Source organism: Octopus sinensis, linkage group LG1, assembly GCF_006345805.1.
Source record: "Octopus sinensis linkage group LG1, ASM634580v1, whole genome shotgun sequence".
Lineage (NCBI taxonomy): Eukaryota > Metazoa > Mollusca > Cephalopoda > Octopoda > Octopodidae > Octopus > Octopus sinensis.
In genome coordinates, this window is record NC_042997.1 from 57,147,651 (window position 1) to 57,163,392 (window position 15,742).

Here is a 15,742-nt window from a genome sequence, read left to right on the forward strand (position 1 = left end):
AATTCTTTATTCACCAACACAAATAATAAATAGAACATTTCTAATATTTGGTAAGGAAGGTGAGTTCCGATGGGGTGAGGGTCGGTCAATTTTAATAGATTTCTTAATAGACCATATCACTGGAATTAAGTAATTCAATTGATTTAAATATTTTGTATTTTATATAAATAGTCAAAAGAAAATATTTTGTATATTTCAGTTTAACCAATTTAAGATGAAATCTAAAGTTTAAAATTTGAAAAAAAAATTTAATTTAAAATTATAAATGAGTATGCTATAACTCCCTTGTATCCATTGCTAAATAAGTAAAAACAAAAAAAGACAAAAACTTACAGTCAAGTTTTTCGTCCAAGGATCCTCGGGAAGTGATGGAGAGAGCTCGAATGAACTCATTGAAAGTAATAAATCCATCCTGCAATGAAGTTCAGACAATACCAAAAAAATCATGAATTTTAATGCTCAGGTTTGGAGGAATTATATCAAATGAGAAAATATATCAAATATATAGGCTTGAGAAGTTTCCTCTTTATAGACTAAATCTTAAATCCCTCAAATCCATTCAATAAGTACTTTTCTTCTTACTTTTCATTTTATGGACTTAAACTCAAGTTTACTGGCAAGAAAATTATTTATTTTGATTGTGGTACCACAACAAGGCCATGGTTTACTCTACCACCTGCTCCTTGAATTAACTCTGTTGCAACTATTTCTTCTACAATCACATTTCTGCCCCCATTGACCTGCACATCATCAGGTTAGGTATTAGCCACATTAGTCCCATCAATAGAGGAAACATTCAATCAATATATATGAATAAGCTTTATCTTTTTTTAATTAATTTATTTCCTTAAACTATAAAACACATATCTACCAAATGTATTACAAGACAGTAAACAAGCAAAATTCAATTATATTTAAAATCACTGTTTTAATTAACCCATTAGCACCCATGGTCTTTTTTAGGACCAGAAGGACAATCCATCATATTTCTGCAACACCTGTATTTTTCTGAGATATCATTAGTTAGTCATCAAGACTGGAGTGTCTTTCAAATATTGTAATAAAAGTATTTTATATATTTAGTATCAGATAAAGTTGTATAAAAAAAGATTTTAGGTTATAAATTAAATAAAAAAAAATTGGACACTATATGGCAAAATAATTTTTGAAACTCTTTGCTTGTGTTTAATATACTAACATGTTTTCAAATATGCTGATTTATACCATGGAATTTCTAAAGGTCTTGCGAGTTAGATATAAATGTTTAAAGAGAACCTTTAAGCAATGCTGGTGAAAAGTCAGGCAAAATATGATGTACATAAGTAAAAAACAAAGACAAGATATTGTTTAACCATATTATTGATAAGCCATTCTGACCTATCATAATAACACTTTCTCTGAGCACTTGGATTATTTTTTATCTTATATTTTGGGAAAGATTCTCCCTTTCAGCTATAACAAAAAGTATTAAACAACCTATGTAAGATAATACAGTATCATGTCTTAGTTCTTATTTATTGGTATCACCTTACATATTTTGCTTAAATTCTTACCCTCATTGCTTAAAAGGTTATTTCTTAAGCATATCATTTACTCCTTGCAATGCTTCAAACAAATTGCGATATCCTTTCAAAGCATCGGAATGTCATTAAAATAAAATTCTAGTATTCAATTTGATGAAGTAAAATTATTCCAATAAACTAAAACAGAATAAGGAATTTTTTCTTGAAATAAAGTTCTTTTCTGTAAAGGGAGAAAAAGTTTTCAACTTCACTTAATATGTTATTTGGCACTTGTTCGAGAACTAGAGAGATGAATGATGTTGACAGATTTGAACTCAAAACTGTAAAATAAAATAGAGTGGCTATCAACATTCTACACTCACTGCAATATACAAAGCCTTGATAAAATAATGATTTCATTTCAGCATCCCAACAGCAATAAATTTAAGATACATATTCTTCAGATTCATATCATATATCTAAGCAAACCACACTTATTTCTAGTCTGTACAGCTCCTGAATATAGAGAATTATGGTATTATCACCATGCATAATACAAGTTTTTATATACAGAAAGAAATTTAGAATTATCAATACAGACAGCCACTTTCAGTGTATCTACAGAATTCAGCTGCTAAAATAACATTGTGAGTTTATCAACAGACACAAAATCATCTGAATAGCAAAACTTATCTTCTACCTTCCTTGATCATTGGTGATCTAGCCTTGGGTATGAAATGTATAAGCTGGATGTACTACCATCCTGTCATGAAAGTCATTATTCTACTTCTTGTTAGTTTAATCACTACAAAGGAGAGACGTCATATTAAGACGTTAATATAAAGAAAGATGTCATCTTTATCTCTTGCAGCAATGACAGGAATCACACAAAATATGTTCAAATATATTCAGCTAGCTCAAAGAGTCAAATAACTGAATGAATCTATGCAAGAAACATTGGGTGAAAAATTAATTTCATAATACGCAAATCTTTAGTAAAAGATACTGAATAATAAAAAGAACTAAATTTAGAATATACTATTGTGAAGATAGTTCGTCTATTTATCTTCCTATCTTTATCTGTAAATTTCAATTATATATGTCATTTAACATTTGCTGGCATGGGTTGGAGAGTTTGACAGAATTTGACAAATTAGAGGACTACATTGTGCACTAATGTCTGCTTTAGCATGGCTTCTGTAGTTACTCTTCTTAATGCCAACCACTTTACAAAGTATAGTGGGTGCTTTTCTTGTGGCACCAACACTGGTGAGGTTGGCTCACAACTTGCAAGTCTCCAATAAAAGAACCCCTGTAATTGAAAGAAACTAGCCGGAAGAGAATGGGTAGTAGAGTAAAAAAATAACAAAGCAGACACTATTAGAGGAGAGAGTATGAATAGAACATGGAACAAATTAGCGTCTCAGGGTTAGTGAGAAAGGGTAAGATAGGGTGCTAAGGGTGATAAAATGGGTTGTGTAGGAGGTTCTAGGACCATCCCATACTATAATGACAAGTATAAATGGAAGTTGTGAGGAAAAGGAAACTTGAAAGAGATAGAGCAGATGGTGAGGATCTGGAGAGAGCCAGCAAAGGATGAGAGATGTAGGGTTTGTGGGGGAAAGTCAGAAATGAATAGATAAGAGGGTCTTGAGGTGGTGGGGAAGCAAAAGGAGAGAGAGTAAAAGAAAATGAGGCAGAGAGTGGGGGAGCAATGAGTGAATACAGCAAGAACAGGGAGAAAAGAAGCTGGAGGGTAACATAGAGGTGGGAAGGAGTAGATGGTGAAAGTAGTGAGGTAACAAGAGAGGATGGAGGGAGGACGGCACCATAGAGGTGAAGTAGGAGCAGAAGATGAAAGCAGTGAAAGCATTCCCAGGAAGAAAGGCTGAGGAGAGAAGACAGTAAAAGACAGGTAGGGAAGAAGTAGTAAGTGAATTGCAGCAAGGGCATCCCAGCCATCAACATTCCTCTTCTAAGCATTCTTTCTACCATGCTTGCCTGAGAGATCGGGTTTTTTTCCTCAGAATTGTGACTCCAGTTGTTGAGTTACTCATCTTTTTAGCTCTTTTTGTGGGGTTCAGTTTCTCATGATCAGTTTTCACAGTTTCATTCCATGTATTTCTAGGATTTCCTCTTCCACAAGCACCAGTCACTTTGATTACGCAGCACTGTTTTATGCTGCTTTTCTCTTCTATACACATCACTTGCCCATATCAATGGAGTTTTCTCTCCTGCAATCTACATCTGATACCTCTTATAAATAGCTTTTCTCTAATTTGTACTGCATCTTTCATGCACTTTGACATCATACATCCAGCAAAGCATTCTTGCCTCATTTCTTTCAACTCTTCGCAGATCTTCAGCATTCAAGTCTCAGGTTCACTGTCCTTTGCACACAAGCATCATGTAATATGCGCTTCACTCTGACAGCAAAGGTAGTAGAACCCTGAACTTTTTCTAACCCTTTCTTAACACACACATAAGTTGATATTTTAACTTCCCATTCATAATGTAAAACAATATAATTGAAAAGTATAAAGCAATGGCACTACACTTCTTTGAGATATTTCATTTTACACCTGATTGATTGAAATTAAGTTTATGTATATAACTCTGGATTTAGGCTAACAATGGTAGAAGTAAACATCAGAGTACACATTATAATCATTATCAATATCATGGATCGACAGAAATGGTAAAACATCAGACACAAATCCCTGAGGAATTCAACAGCAATGTTGATTTCAAATCCAACCAATGACAACTTTGTCCTTCATCTATTATTGGGATCAATCCAGTCAACTACTCTCCCAAAATTTGCAGTCTTGTAACAATGTTATGAAGTAATACTTCAATGGAAATACTTTATTAGAGTTTTGTTTTGTTTTTGGTTCTTTTGTTTTTTCAGCCATCTCAGCCTTATAAAAATGAGCTCCAAGAATCAACTGAAATTATTATGCCAACTATTTAAAACATTGATCTAGTGTCTACTTGAAAAACATCAGCACTAATTGTATCATTACACCAACAATGCAAAAGTTTTTGAGCATGTTCCAATGCCTATTTAATGATTTTTTCACTTATGTTGGTAATGACCCTGGAAAACGGACTGAAGGCCACCACTTCTATTTATCTTACCCTTATTGTATTTATTAAAAAAAAAAAACCTGAAAATATTATCATAACATTTGTAGCGTATTGAACAAAATTCTTTACAATGTTTAATTACACTCTATATTCTGAATCCAAATCTTTTGGAGGTTGACATTTCTTATTGCTCTTTCAGGGGATAATAAGATAAGTACCAGTCAAATATGAGGTTGAATATTTAACCACCTCCTGTTTCCATCTCCACAGTTTGTGACTGTGTTTACATCAGAAATCCCTAATATCCTTAATAAACCTTAGTTCCATTTTGATAATGTCAACAGACATATATTTAGAAATCTAGGTAAAACACAAGCAGTTATAAATTTTTGTGTTTTCTGTCTTATTTATATCTAATTAGTGTTCAGGATAATGGTGTATAACAAGATATTTTGAAAAATAATTTGAGTTCTTTTCACAAACATCTTTGAAACACACAGATTATATTGGTTATATGCCATACTCAATGGACTATACTACACAAATATAATATTTTGAGACTTAGGGACAAATCTCTTCAACTCAAGAATTTGTGAAGGACTTTGATGGCAACTTTCTGCATATCCATTGATTGGTTCTCAATCCAATGTCCTTCAATCTCTTGAACAGCTGTTGTAATGCTGTAGCAAGTATTTCAATAACAGTCATACATTTGCCTTGCAGATCTCTGAATTTTTTCAGTTCTCTTGCCACATACAGTAGTTTTGCAGTACTTTTTAGATATTATCTCAATCACCACCACCACCATCATCATCATAGATGTTGTTGATGTTTTGCAGCAGTTTTTCCAAGCTGATATGTAGAATGAGTCAGGGTTTTGTCTTGTTGCCCTTCTTGTTGCCATTACTGTTAGTCACATCTCTCAACATACAGGAACATGGTGTATATATTCTAAAACCAAGATATATATGATATCATTATTGCCATTATCACTGAAATACCAGATTAAATAAGTTGTAGTATAGAATAGTATGCATTTAGGTTTTGAGTTGAATTCCACTTTGTCTATAAAGGCAACCCTAATCCATTCCTAAAGTAAATATATATCCCTTAGCTGCCTTTAGTGGAGCCCATTCTGTTGCAAACCTCTGACTTGGTTATTTAGTCTGAGAATAGTTCCTCACTTCCTACAATAGTAATAATGCTTCCTTCACTGATTAAACCATAAAAAAAATAAATAATCCACTTATAAATAAAGTAGGCCCCTTAAGTAGAATATAGTTAACTGAATCAACAATAAACTTGTTAAATTTCTGGACCTGTTCGAAAATGAGAAATTATTATCATCATTATCATAACCATTGTTACCACCTCCACCACCATTACCATTGCCACCCTCAATTTCACCACTATCATCATTGCCACTATTACCTTTGTTACTATTATTGATATAACAATTAACTCACCACCACCTTTATCATTATCTCAATTACCCTCAATATAATCAAGGAGATGATCTAGTAGAAATGGTTGAGTTTTGAATGAAATATTTAATGCATTTATTACATCTTTTAACATCTTGAATACAAATCTTTTGGGAAATGGCTGGCATTCAACTCTTCAGGGTTGATAAAATAAAAACCAATAATATACTAGGTTAATTCAATTTCCAACATCACTTTGAATAAATTTGTTAAAAATCATTTTTACAATTCTTACTAAGTTTTGACTGCTTAATATCCCCTGGGAAAAATGAATATACCAGTCTAATACTGATATTGATCTCAGTAACTATACACATATTTTGTAAATTATGTCCTCATGCCATTTAAGACATTTTTTATTATTATGATAAACTGAATATGCAGGCCTCCACTAAGAATTTCTTTTCTGGACTCTCTAACAATCAATCTTATTACAGGAAATATTCTGATGAGAATTGCTGGGCATGTGTTTTCCTGGAAGTAGTCATTAAAATCTGGTTGCTTGGAACAGAGCAAACTCCACTATAAGTATCCAAAGGATGAGAGATAATATTAAACAGAGGTATGTGTTAGGCCAAACAAATCTACAATACAAATCTTTCTTTGTGTATATCACTTCATCAGAGAAATCTAACATTTTGAGGCCCATTTCTAACAAATTCTACCAAAGTTTTCTGCCATAAACATCTCCCACTACTACTACCATTTGATACCACTTTGTTACAGAAAAGGCATCACCCATCCAATTTATTGTAAATATCCAAATTTATAAAATAACTTACTTGTTATTTATCTTATAGTCAGGAGAGAAGGCAGTGTCCATGAGCCATTCATTACAGAGCCTCATATATTGGTGGGAGGTGGAGAAGAAGGTATCCTTAATCCTTCAAACTGGCCATATACAGCCTAACTATTCTCCCTATTTATATGATCAGGCCAGATATATCCAACCTTTCACACTTACCCTATGTTATCATTCTAAAATTATACAATCACATCAAAGTCTTATAGCCATGAGATAGTGCATAATTAATTCAAAATATTGTGAATAAATAAGAATTACATTTGACAAAATAATCTGAATGCTAAAAGGTTATAGTCTGTTTGAAGCTCTTGCAACAAAGTGGACTCAGCCAAAAGCACTGCACCCTGGGGATGATGTCAAATTGGGAAACAGATCAAGTTTATCACTCAAGTAGGCCATAGAATGATTTGAACTCAGAATGTGAAGAATTGCAATAAATCTCTCAAGTGGTCGGAGTTAAGAAAAGCATCCAGTTATAAAAACCATGCCAAAGCAGACACTGGAGCTTGATGTTGTCCTTGGACACATCAGATCCTGTTAAACTGTTCAACCTATGCCAGCAGAGAACATATACATTAAATGATGATGATCCAGCTCTACTTATCCACTACCATGATTGATGCTGTTTTATCAACTCTAGAAAGATGAAAGCAAAGTTGACCTTGGTCAGATTTGAACTTAGAGTGCAGAAAACCATAACAAATACTATAAAGCTTTAAATCCAACACACTAACAACTCTCTCAATTTGTCACATATTTTTACACATGTAACTGGCATATTTCTAAGAGAAACCAATTAAAAGGGTAATATTGGGGAAAATTTTTTTTGCTTTTCATAAAATTATTCCATTGTATTATCAACAGCTTGTGTTTCTATACCAGATGATGACAAAAATATAAAACATATTTAATTCAACATCAATGTTTAATACCTCTTAATCTTTAATATATTGATTTTAAAGATTTATTTTAAAATAGGTTTCTAAATAATAAATATCTTCTACGTCAATTTGAAAGAAGGCAGAGACAAATGGAGAGAGGGAAAGAAAAGTAGTGGATGAAGCACATGAAGTGAAACAGGAAGGAAAAGGAAGAAGAAATGGAGGGGGTGGAATCAGAAGGAAACAGAAGATGGTGGGGGAGAGAGGGAGAGAAAGAAAGAGAAACAAGGAGGAATAAATAGGTGACAATAATTAGGGGAGTGATGGTAGATAGTTAGAATCTTTAGCATGTCTGATAAAATACTTTGTGTTCAAATCTAGCCAAGATTTATTTTACGTTTCATTCTTTTGAGGGTAGGTAATAGGTGCCAGTCAAGTACTGGAGTCAATTTAATTGACTATAACTCATCCTCCAAAATTGAGGCCTTGTGTTTATGCTTGAAATCAATAATTGTTATATAACAAACTAAATTATAATTTAATTCAAGAAGAAAAAAATTATTAAAAAAATACTGGGATTAAAAGGAATTCCTCAGAGTATAGTCATCTAGAAGTTGGTTCTATAATATCAATTTCTTACACGACACAAAGTTATAGTAAATGGTGTGAGCAGTTCACCTATCTTTGCAATTATTGCTCAACACAGGTTAGGCTTTGCTAGCCATTGCCGTTGTGTTGAAGAGGAGGTCACATCAGTTGCTATATTTTGGAGACTTCCACACTGTAATAAAGGATGATGACTATACAAATTTACATTATGAAATCGAAGATCCACCAAACCTAAAGGGGGCAGAGATTCCTAAAACAATATTGTAAGATGTATCTCAGTTGCAATTGCTTGATAGAATATTAGCCTCGATATATAACTGATATTTATTTATCAATCTAAAAGCAATGAAACTTGACCCTATCAGGATTTGAACATGGAACAAAGATATAAAGCAAAAAACTATTCATGTCTGACACTACTGTTTCTTCCCATTTGTCTTTTAATTAGTTTTAAAACATTAAGCATTTGTTAACAACTATACTAATAGAACACATCTAAAGTTGTATTTCCATCTGAGGAACCTGCTCAAGAAAATTCTCTTTAAACAAAATCTAATTTAAATTTATTGGCTCATTTCATCAAGTGTATTAACACCCACTTAACTATGTTTTTCATGCAACAGGCATCCCTGGGTATTTTCACCTGAAAATTCATTCAAGTCATTATGCCGCTCCATGTTCATTCATAGTAAACTTATATCATTCCTGTCATTCTAAGATTGGCAGCAAGGATTAGACTATGTTCTGCTGTTGAGGCCTAATAAGACCAAAAACATGTCATCTCACTGCAAAAGATCAGACTCACTCTCTGCTGGTTTCTATATCTAACTTATTTCAATTAATTCCAAAGTTATTTCTTTAACCTTTTTTAAAACCTGTATTAGTAATTTAGATAATAGCTTATGCTCTTTGTTGAAAGTAGAGTTCTAATTGAAATTTCTTGGCTTACTTGCATGAACTACGTCAACACCTACTTTACATGTTATTCTCATGTGACAAAATATAATACTTGATGAGAAAAAGCCTGTTAGTTTCTTTTTAATGGGAGATGTAAGGCTATTCCTAGAATCTAAAATTCTACTGCTTAACTTGGTGAGCACAAAAAAGGGTTCATGTAGGAAAATCATCATCATTATATGTCCATTTTCCATGGTTTGAATGGGTTGTCACAATTCAAGTTGTTCATATTATGAGCCATTGCTCTCAGTCACTTGCTCATGAGTCATTCTGGCTTGGTCATAATGACTAGATGCCTTTCTTATTGCAACCATTATACAGACTAATATTTTTCTGGTGGCACCAGTACTTGAGAAGTTAAGTCTTTGCAAACCTAGAAGAAATTCCCAACCTTACACGTTCTCCACTTGTTTGCTACCCACCAGACACATTTTTCATAATTTACAAAATCTACTTTCTCTGTTAATCTACCCAAAGTATGTTCATAGCTTGCATTGGTACTCTGTGTAAAATATCTATCACCTCTTTTTCCACACATCAAGTAAGGTAATTTCTCTGATGGGAGCAGAGTCCTATCTGTTTTGCTGTTTACTAACACTTTAGTCTCTGCTAAGTTAACTTCGAAGCCCTTTAATTACTGGCTTTCCTTCTATCCCTGAAATTTCTTCTCTTATCCTGCTATAGATATAACTATAAGAACAAGATCATCAGCATATTGAAGTTCCCATGGGCACCCAGTTTTAAACTCCTCTGTCATGGCTTGGCAGCTTTGATAAATAGAAGGGAACTGAACACTGAATAAGAGTGGATCCGTGTACATACATGCATATTTTCACAAAGATAATATCTTCAGAAATCACAAGTAATTGTATGGTGCCAGTGTTTAACTTCAGTTTTCAATCCTAATAAACAAACAAAAAATAAATCTCATCCAAGATAGGATGTCTGTTTACAGCAGGATTAACTTCCTCGAGATACAAAGAAACATGTAAAATTGGTTTGAATTTACTAACAAAAATTTATCACTTAGCTGACTTTGTATAAAAAAAATTGATCATAAAACGATATGAATATTATTTTTTACAGATATAATGGTTTTATTTCATGTTGGAGAAAAATGCATTCTCAATCTTTGATTTGAAAAATCAGAGAACACCCTGTAAATAGCTTGTTTGAATAACATGTAAATATAGTAGATATTTTCCATCAGTATACAATTTTTAACTGCTATATTTGTGGAAGGACATTAATATATATATATGACAGTAGGAATGAAGATAAAGACTCTCTAAGCACTCATATTCCAAAATGTAAGTTAACTCACCTTGTTATCATCAAAGACATTAAAAACAAAACTAGCAAATCTGCTGGGGTCTCCATGAGGGAAAAACTGTTGGTAGATTGCCTGGAATTCCTAAAAGAAAAAGAAGAAAAAATACATTAAAGAAATTTTAGATAAAATATCTTGCAATAAAATAAACATTAGAGTTGGACAGCCATAAATTTAAGAGGTTGACTTATATGATAACATAGTAATAACTGCACATTATTATATCCTGTCATAACAGAAAACCTGTAACAGCTCACTTCACTCAGATTACAAATTGGAGTAACTCCTATTTTATGAATGAAGTGGTTAGCAGTAGAAAAGGTATTCAGCAATCATATTGGCAACTGCATATTCATTGAATATGGCGTCCCAAAGATATAAAAATCAATGTAAAAATCATCAGCAGCAGCAGCAGCATCAACCTAATTTCTATTAGTTCTTCCCAGTAAAAGTCAAACAAGCTTGCTCAAAAGTATTATTTTTCTGTTTCACTCTTTTGCATCATCCTACTTAATCTCTCTATATATAAAGCTGAAGTTGTCTGTGTATGGCAGGTTTGGTAGCCTCAACTAACACTATCTCCTCCGAGATCCTGTGGTGCAAGTTGACCAAAATTGAGAGTCTGATAGAAGAAAGCTTGCTCTTCCTTCCGTAGAAGAAAAAATTCAAATCGGACCATGTTAACACCAAAAATTATTTACATCAAAAAGGTGCTTTTTTTCTATTAAAATCTCTATTTTTTACGATTTTTTTACTGCTGTGTCGCCATTTTACGATGTATTTCAACCAGAAAAATGTTCACTTAAAGAGAATAACAAGCTACATAATGCAAAATTTTTACTTTTCAAAAATTCCAATTCTAAAGGGTTGAAACAAACCCAAGCAATGCGGGGCGATACTGCTAGTATTTTTTAACATTAAATTTTCCTCAAACTATCTTTTAGTTGTGTGTGTGTGTGTGTGCACGCATACACGCACACATTGCCTCAGATTCTCAATTCCTGTTGGAGCCATAGGGGCATATTGCTAGTTTAAATAATGACCTAGTTGGTCATTATTTGAACTAGGTGGAGCCCATGTCTCTTGGGCTGATCATAGCCAATTTCTTCCAGAAAGGGAAAGAGAGCTAAGCAAAATGTTGGGGAGAGGAAAAGAAAGTGAATCACAACCCACTCCCACCCAGTACAAGATTAGTACTTTACCAATCCCAAAAAGATGGAAGGCTAAGTTAACCTTGGCAGTATTTGAACTCAAAGCATAGAGAACAGGAATGAAAAACAGCAAGATACTGACAAAGTAGCAACCAAGCCAATTCACCTTATATATATGTGTGTATGTGTAACGGATATAGAACATGTAGAATCAAATCAGTATGATGTAGCTCACGACCAAATGTAGTGTGTAGATGTAACGCTTGAAGGTTCTTGTACTGGAGTAACCAGTGAACATCGAAGAATCAATACCAAGAAGGAAGAAATATGAATTTACATATATTTGTTCATTTGCCTGACAAGTGGTTAGAGCGACAGTAGTAATTGTAAAGATAGTGACAAAAAGGTTGGCTCGCTAGTTAGTAGTTGATAGTATAGAAGTTGCTGTCTACCAATTGAGAGGGAAAGAGTAAGGAATGCACAGTGCTGATGAGAAAGGAAGAAAGGATAAAGGTGGTATTGTCTTTCTTGCAGGCAAAAGCTTCTCTTCATATGTCGAGCAAAGGATGAAGGGAAGTGCTGCTCTTGGTCATGGCTGATGCAAAAGAGGATGCTGCTCCTTGGTCTGGGTGACACAAAAGAGGAAGAGATAGGAAATGGTCTCTGTTATATAGACTATGGTCAGTAATGTAGGTTAAACCCTAAACAAAGGACTGACCTTTCCTTGACCAGCACAGGTCCTTGGGATCAAGGGTTTCCCCATCAATCTGAAAAAGCTGAAAAAGTAGTTTAGATGCTGGACATGCTCTTCTTTCATAGTACTTGTGATGAGTAAGTCATCAATATAGGCATAGACGAAGTTGAGACCATGAATGACTTCATCTATAAACCTTTGAAAGGGGCTAGTTGTGTTCTGCAACCCAAACGGCATGGAAAAAAACTCAAGGGAACTAAAAGGTGTAGTGACAGCAGTTTTTGGAATATCGTCCAGGTTGAGAGGAATTTGATGATATACCCAGATGAGGTCAACCTTGGAGAAAATGGTGCATCCATGCAAGGTGGAAGAAAAATCCTGTAGGTGTGTGATAAAGCATCCATCCAGAATTGTGATAGCATTTAACTGCCTGTAGTCCCCACCTGGATGAAAATCAGTAGATCTTTTTTGAACTAAATGAAGGAGTGAAGACCAGGGGCTGGTTGAAGAACAAATAAGCCCCAGCTGCAGCATGTGGTTGAATTCAGCTTTCGCAACCTTGAGTTTATCTGGAGGTAAATATCAAGAACAAGCAGTAGTATTGTGGCAAGAGCCATAAAGGCTAAAGGGAACAGGGCAGAGTTATGTTCCCTCATTCTATCGTCAGTAGGTTGTGCTTCAATGGCACTTCCATTAGGGATGTATAAAAACCCTAGTCAGACATCCATTCTCTTTTTCTGTTTCCCTTTCTGGGCAGGCAGCTTGTCAACTGCCAACACAGCTAGGACTGTTAGCTCTCTTTTACTCCAGGCCATGACAACTACCATGCTATGTAGCTAGAGCAATGCTCACTCTATTCTTTGAGCATGAACCTTTGACCTTCAATGACTACTGGCTTAATTACTAGCCACACTGACTGTCTAAATTCCCTAATGAGGGAACAAACAGTTTGTACACCTTTTATATTATTTTGCATGCACCTTTGTAAAACATGATGATATAAAATTTGTTACACATAACCTTGTCTGAACATTGTTTGTTGCATACACATAAACACAGCACAACATTAAACAAATGAACCAGACTAATGCTTGACTCTATCCTAAAAGTTGAACTATGATGACAGTGGGATCAGCTGTGGCCATCCTTTTTTTATTTTTTAGGTATAATTAACTAAGACTATGTTATTCAATGTGTTCTTATTTCCATTTTTTTTTTTAAACTGTAGAGTCTGATATGGCTTCTATTTCTAGCAGGATGAGCAACTGTATAGTGGGCTCCTTTGTAACTTTACCAGTTGGATTGTTTTACGTACAATGTTCTGTTAACAGGAATATCTTCAACGTGTCCTCATAAACAAAATTTTAGACAACAGTAAACTTGTGACGCTTCATAAAATAATCTGTTCTGTGTAATTTGGATTCACTACACATGCTACATAATTCCATAACATTTGCCTTTTTATTTCAGCTTTAACATTGATTAGTAGTAATTGTAGTATTAAATTCGGCTTCAAATGGATAATTTCAGAATCTAGAAATAGTTATTTCAAATACTGTTCTTATCTACAAATATAAAATCCTTTCATACAATGGCTTTACAACCTTTGTGTTATTTGTAAAAAAATTTGTAGTGATTTTATTCAGAGTTTTGACGGAAATAAGTATTGCTTGCCCAGCCAAGTTATTCAAGGGAGTAATTACAATGATTGGCAAGCTTCCTTTTGAAGCTAATCCAGTAAAACCTTCAATATACATTGGTGATCCCTTAAACTTTTGTTAAAAGTTTAATAGGAAAAAATCTCATGACTAACTCAACAGACGAAATTGTTAGAGAAAGCATCATTGGCAGCTAAGAAAGCTGGTAATTCCCAACTATTTCAGGGAAACAATGTCACAAACTATGATGTGTTTATTAGTTTTGACTTGAGTTAGCTTTTAATAGTACATAGACTGCCTTTTCTTGGGACAATTCCAGACAACTAGAGAAGTGTGCTTACAAGAATTAAGTAATTTCCTGGCTTGGTGAAAAGCCATTAAGAAAGTGAGAGTTGACAAATCTAATGTGAACTCTATATTCTACAGCAAGTAACAAACAGATCAAACAATTTGGATATTTCTTCAAGCTATAATGCTTATTATCCTAGCTAAGTTGGAATAATAGTTTTAAATATTCATCTTTTTGTCTATTGTAGATAGGCAAACATATAGTTAAATAAAGAGAAGGAAAATAAAAAGGTGAAGAAATGAAGGGAGGAAGAGATAAAGAGGTGAACAAATAAAGAGAGAAAGATAAAGAAATAAAGAAAGGAAGAGATAAATAATAAAGATAATAGTAATATTGAACTTATTGTATACAGTGCTCAGGTGCACTACAACTCATCAGAAAAAGTAGCCAAAAGTGTATGAACAGTACATAGAATGATGCACAGGAAGTGAGTTAACCCTTTCATTACCATATTTATTTTGAGATGCTCTGTCTTACTTTCAATTAATTTTAAATATAACAAAGAATTTAGTAAAATAACTTGGCTATCATTCAGCTAGTGTTAGGAACATAAATTGTGACTAATGATTAGTGGAAGATTTTAAATCAAAATTCAGGAAAACAAGACTACAGAGCCAGAGGCAGTTTCAGCCGGGTTGGTATCAAAAGGGTTAAGGGCCTCAGATGTACTGTTAGTGAATTTCAGGAAATAGGGAAGTTTTGAAGGATCTAGAGTCCAGACAGCTAACAACTGATGTGGGTAGTTTATTCCATGCTTCAGCAATCCTGAATGTGGAAAAATGTTTCTGAAAGTCATGGGAGCTGTGTTGTTTATTGATTTTGTAAGCAATTCCATGAGTGTTAGACATATGGAATTCAAAAACGTGCTCAAGGTTGTTGTTGGAAAGATGGTGGATAATCTTGTGGGTATCTACCAAGTCAGTTGTCAGACATCAGAGTTTTAATGCCTCTGCCCAAGGAAGCCAGATGTTTAGAGTATGGTAGATGCATGACAACAGGTTTCTGAACAGTTTCCATGAAATGATAATCTGAGCAAGACAGGGATTCCAGACTGGTGTTGCAAAGTCTAAGCGTGGACATACCATAGCCATATACAGTTTAAATAGATAGCTGGAGAGTAGCTGACAAAGGTCTTACTGAATGATGCTAAGACACCCTCAGCCTTTTTGGCAGTTTTAGAGATATGGTATGTCCAATGCAAATTACTGTTGACAATAATACCCAGGTCATGT

The 15,742-nt window shown here is 33.9% G+C and overlaps 1 protein-coding gene across 1 annotated transcript in view; it reads right to left on the reverse strand.

The window, feature by feature from the left end:
- The window catches only part of LOC115215464 (neuronal calcium sensor 1-like), a 203,823-nt gene that overhangs the window by 21,364 nt on the left and 166,717 nt on the right, over window positions 1-15,742 (reverse strand). Inside the window, exons 4-5 of the mRNA XM_029784631.2 lie at window positions 10,653-10,742; window positions 334-412 (exon numbers count right to left, since the gene is read on the reverse strand). Coding sequence (XP_029640491.1) covers window positions 334-412; window positions 10,653-10,742 — 169 coding nt within the window. The remainder of the gene's footprint in view (window positions 1-333; window positions 413-10,652; window positions 10,743-15,742) is intronic.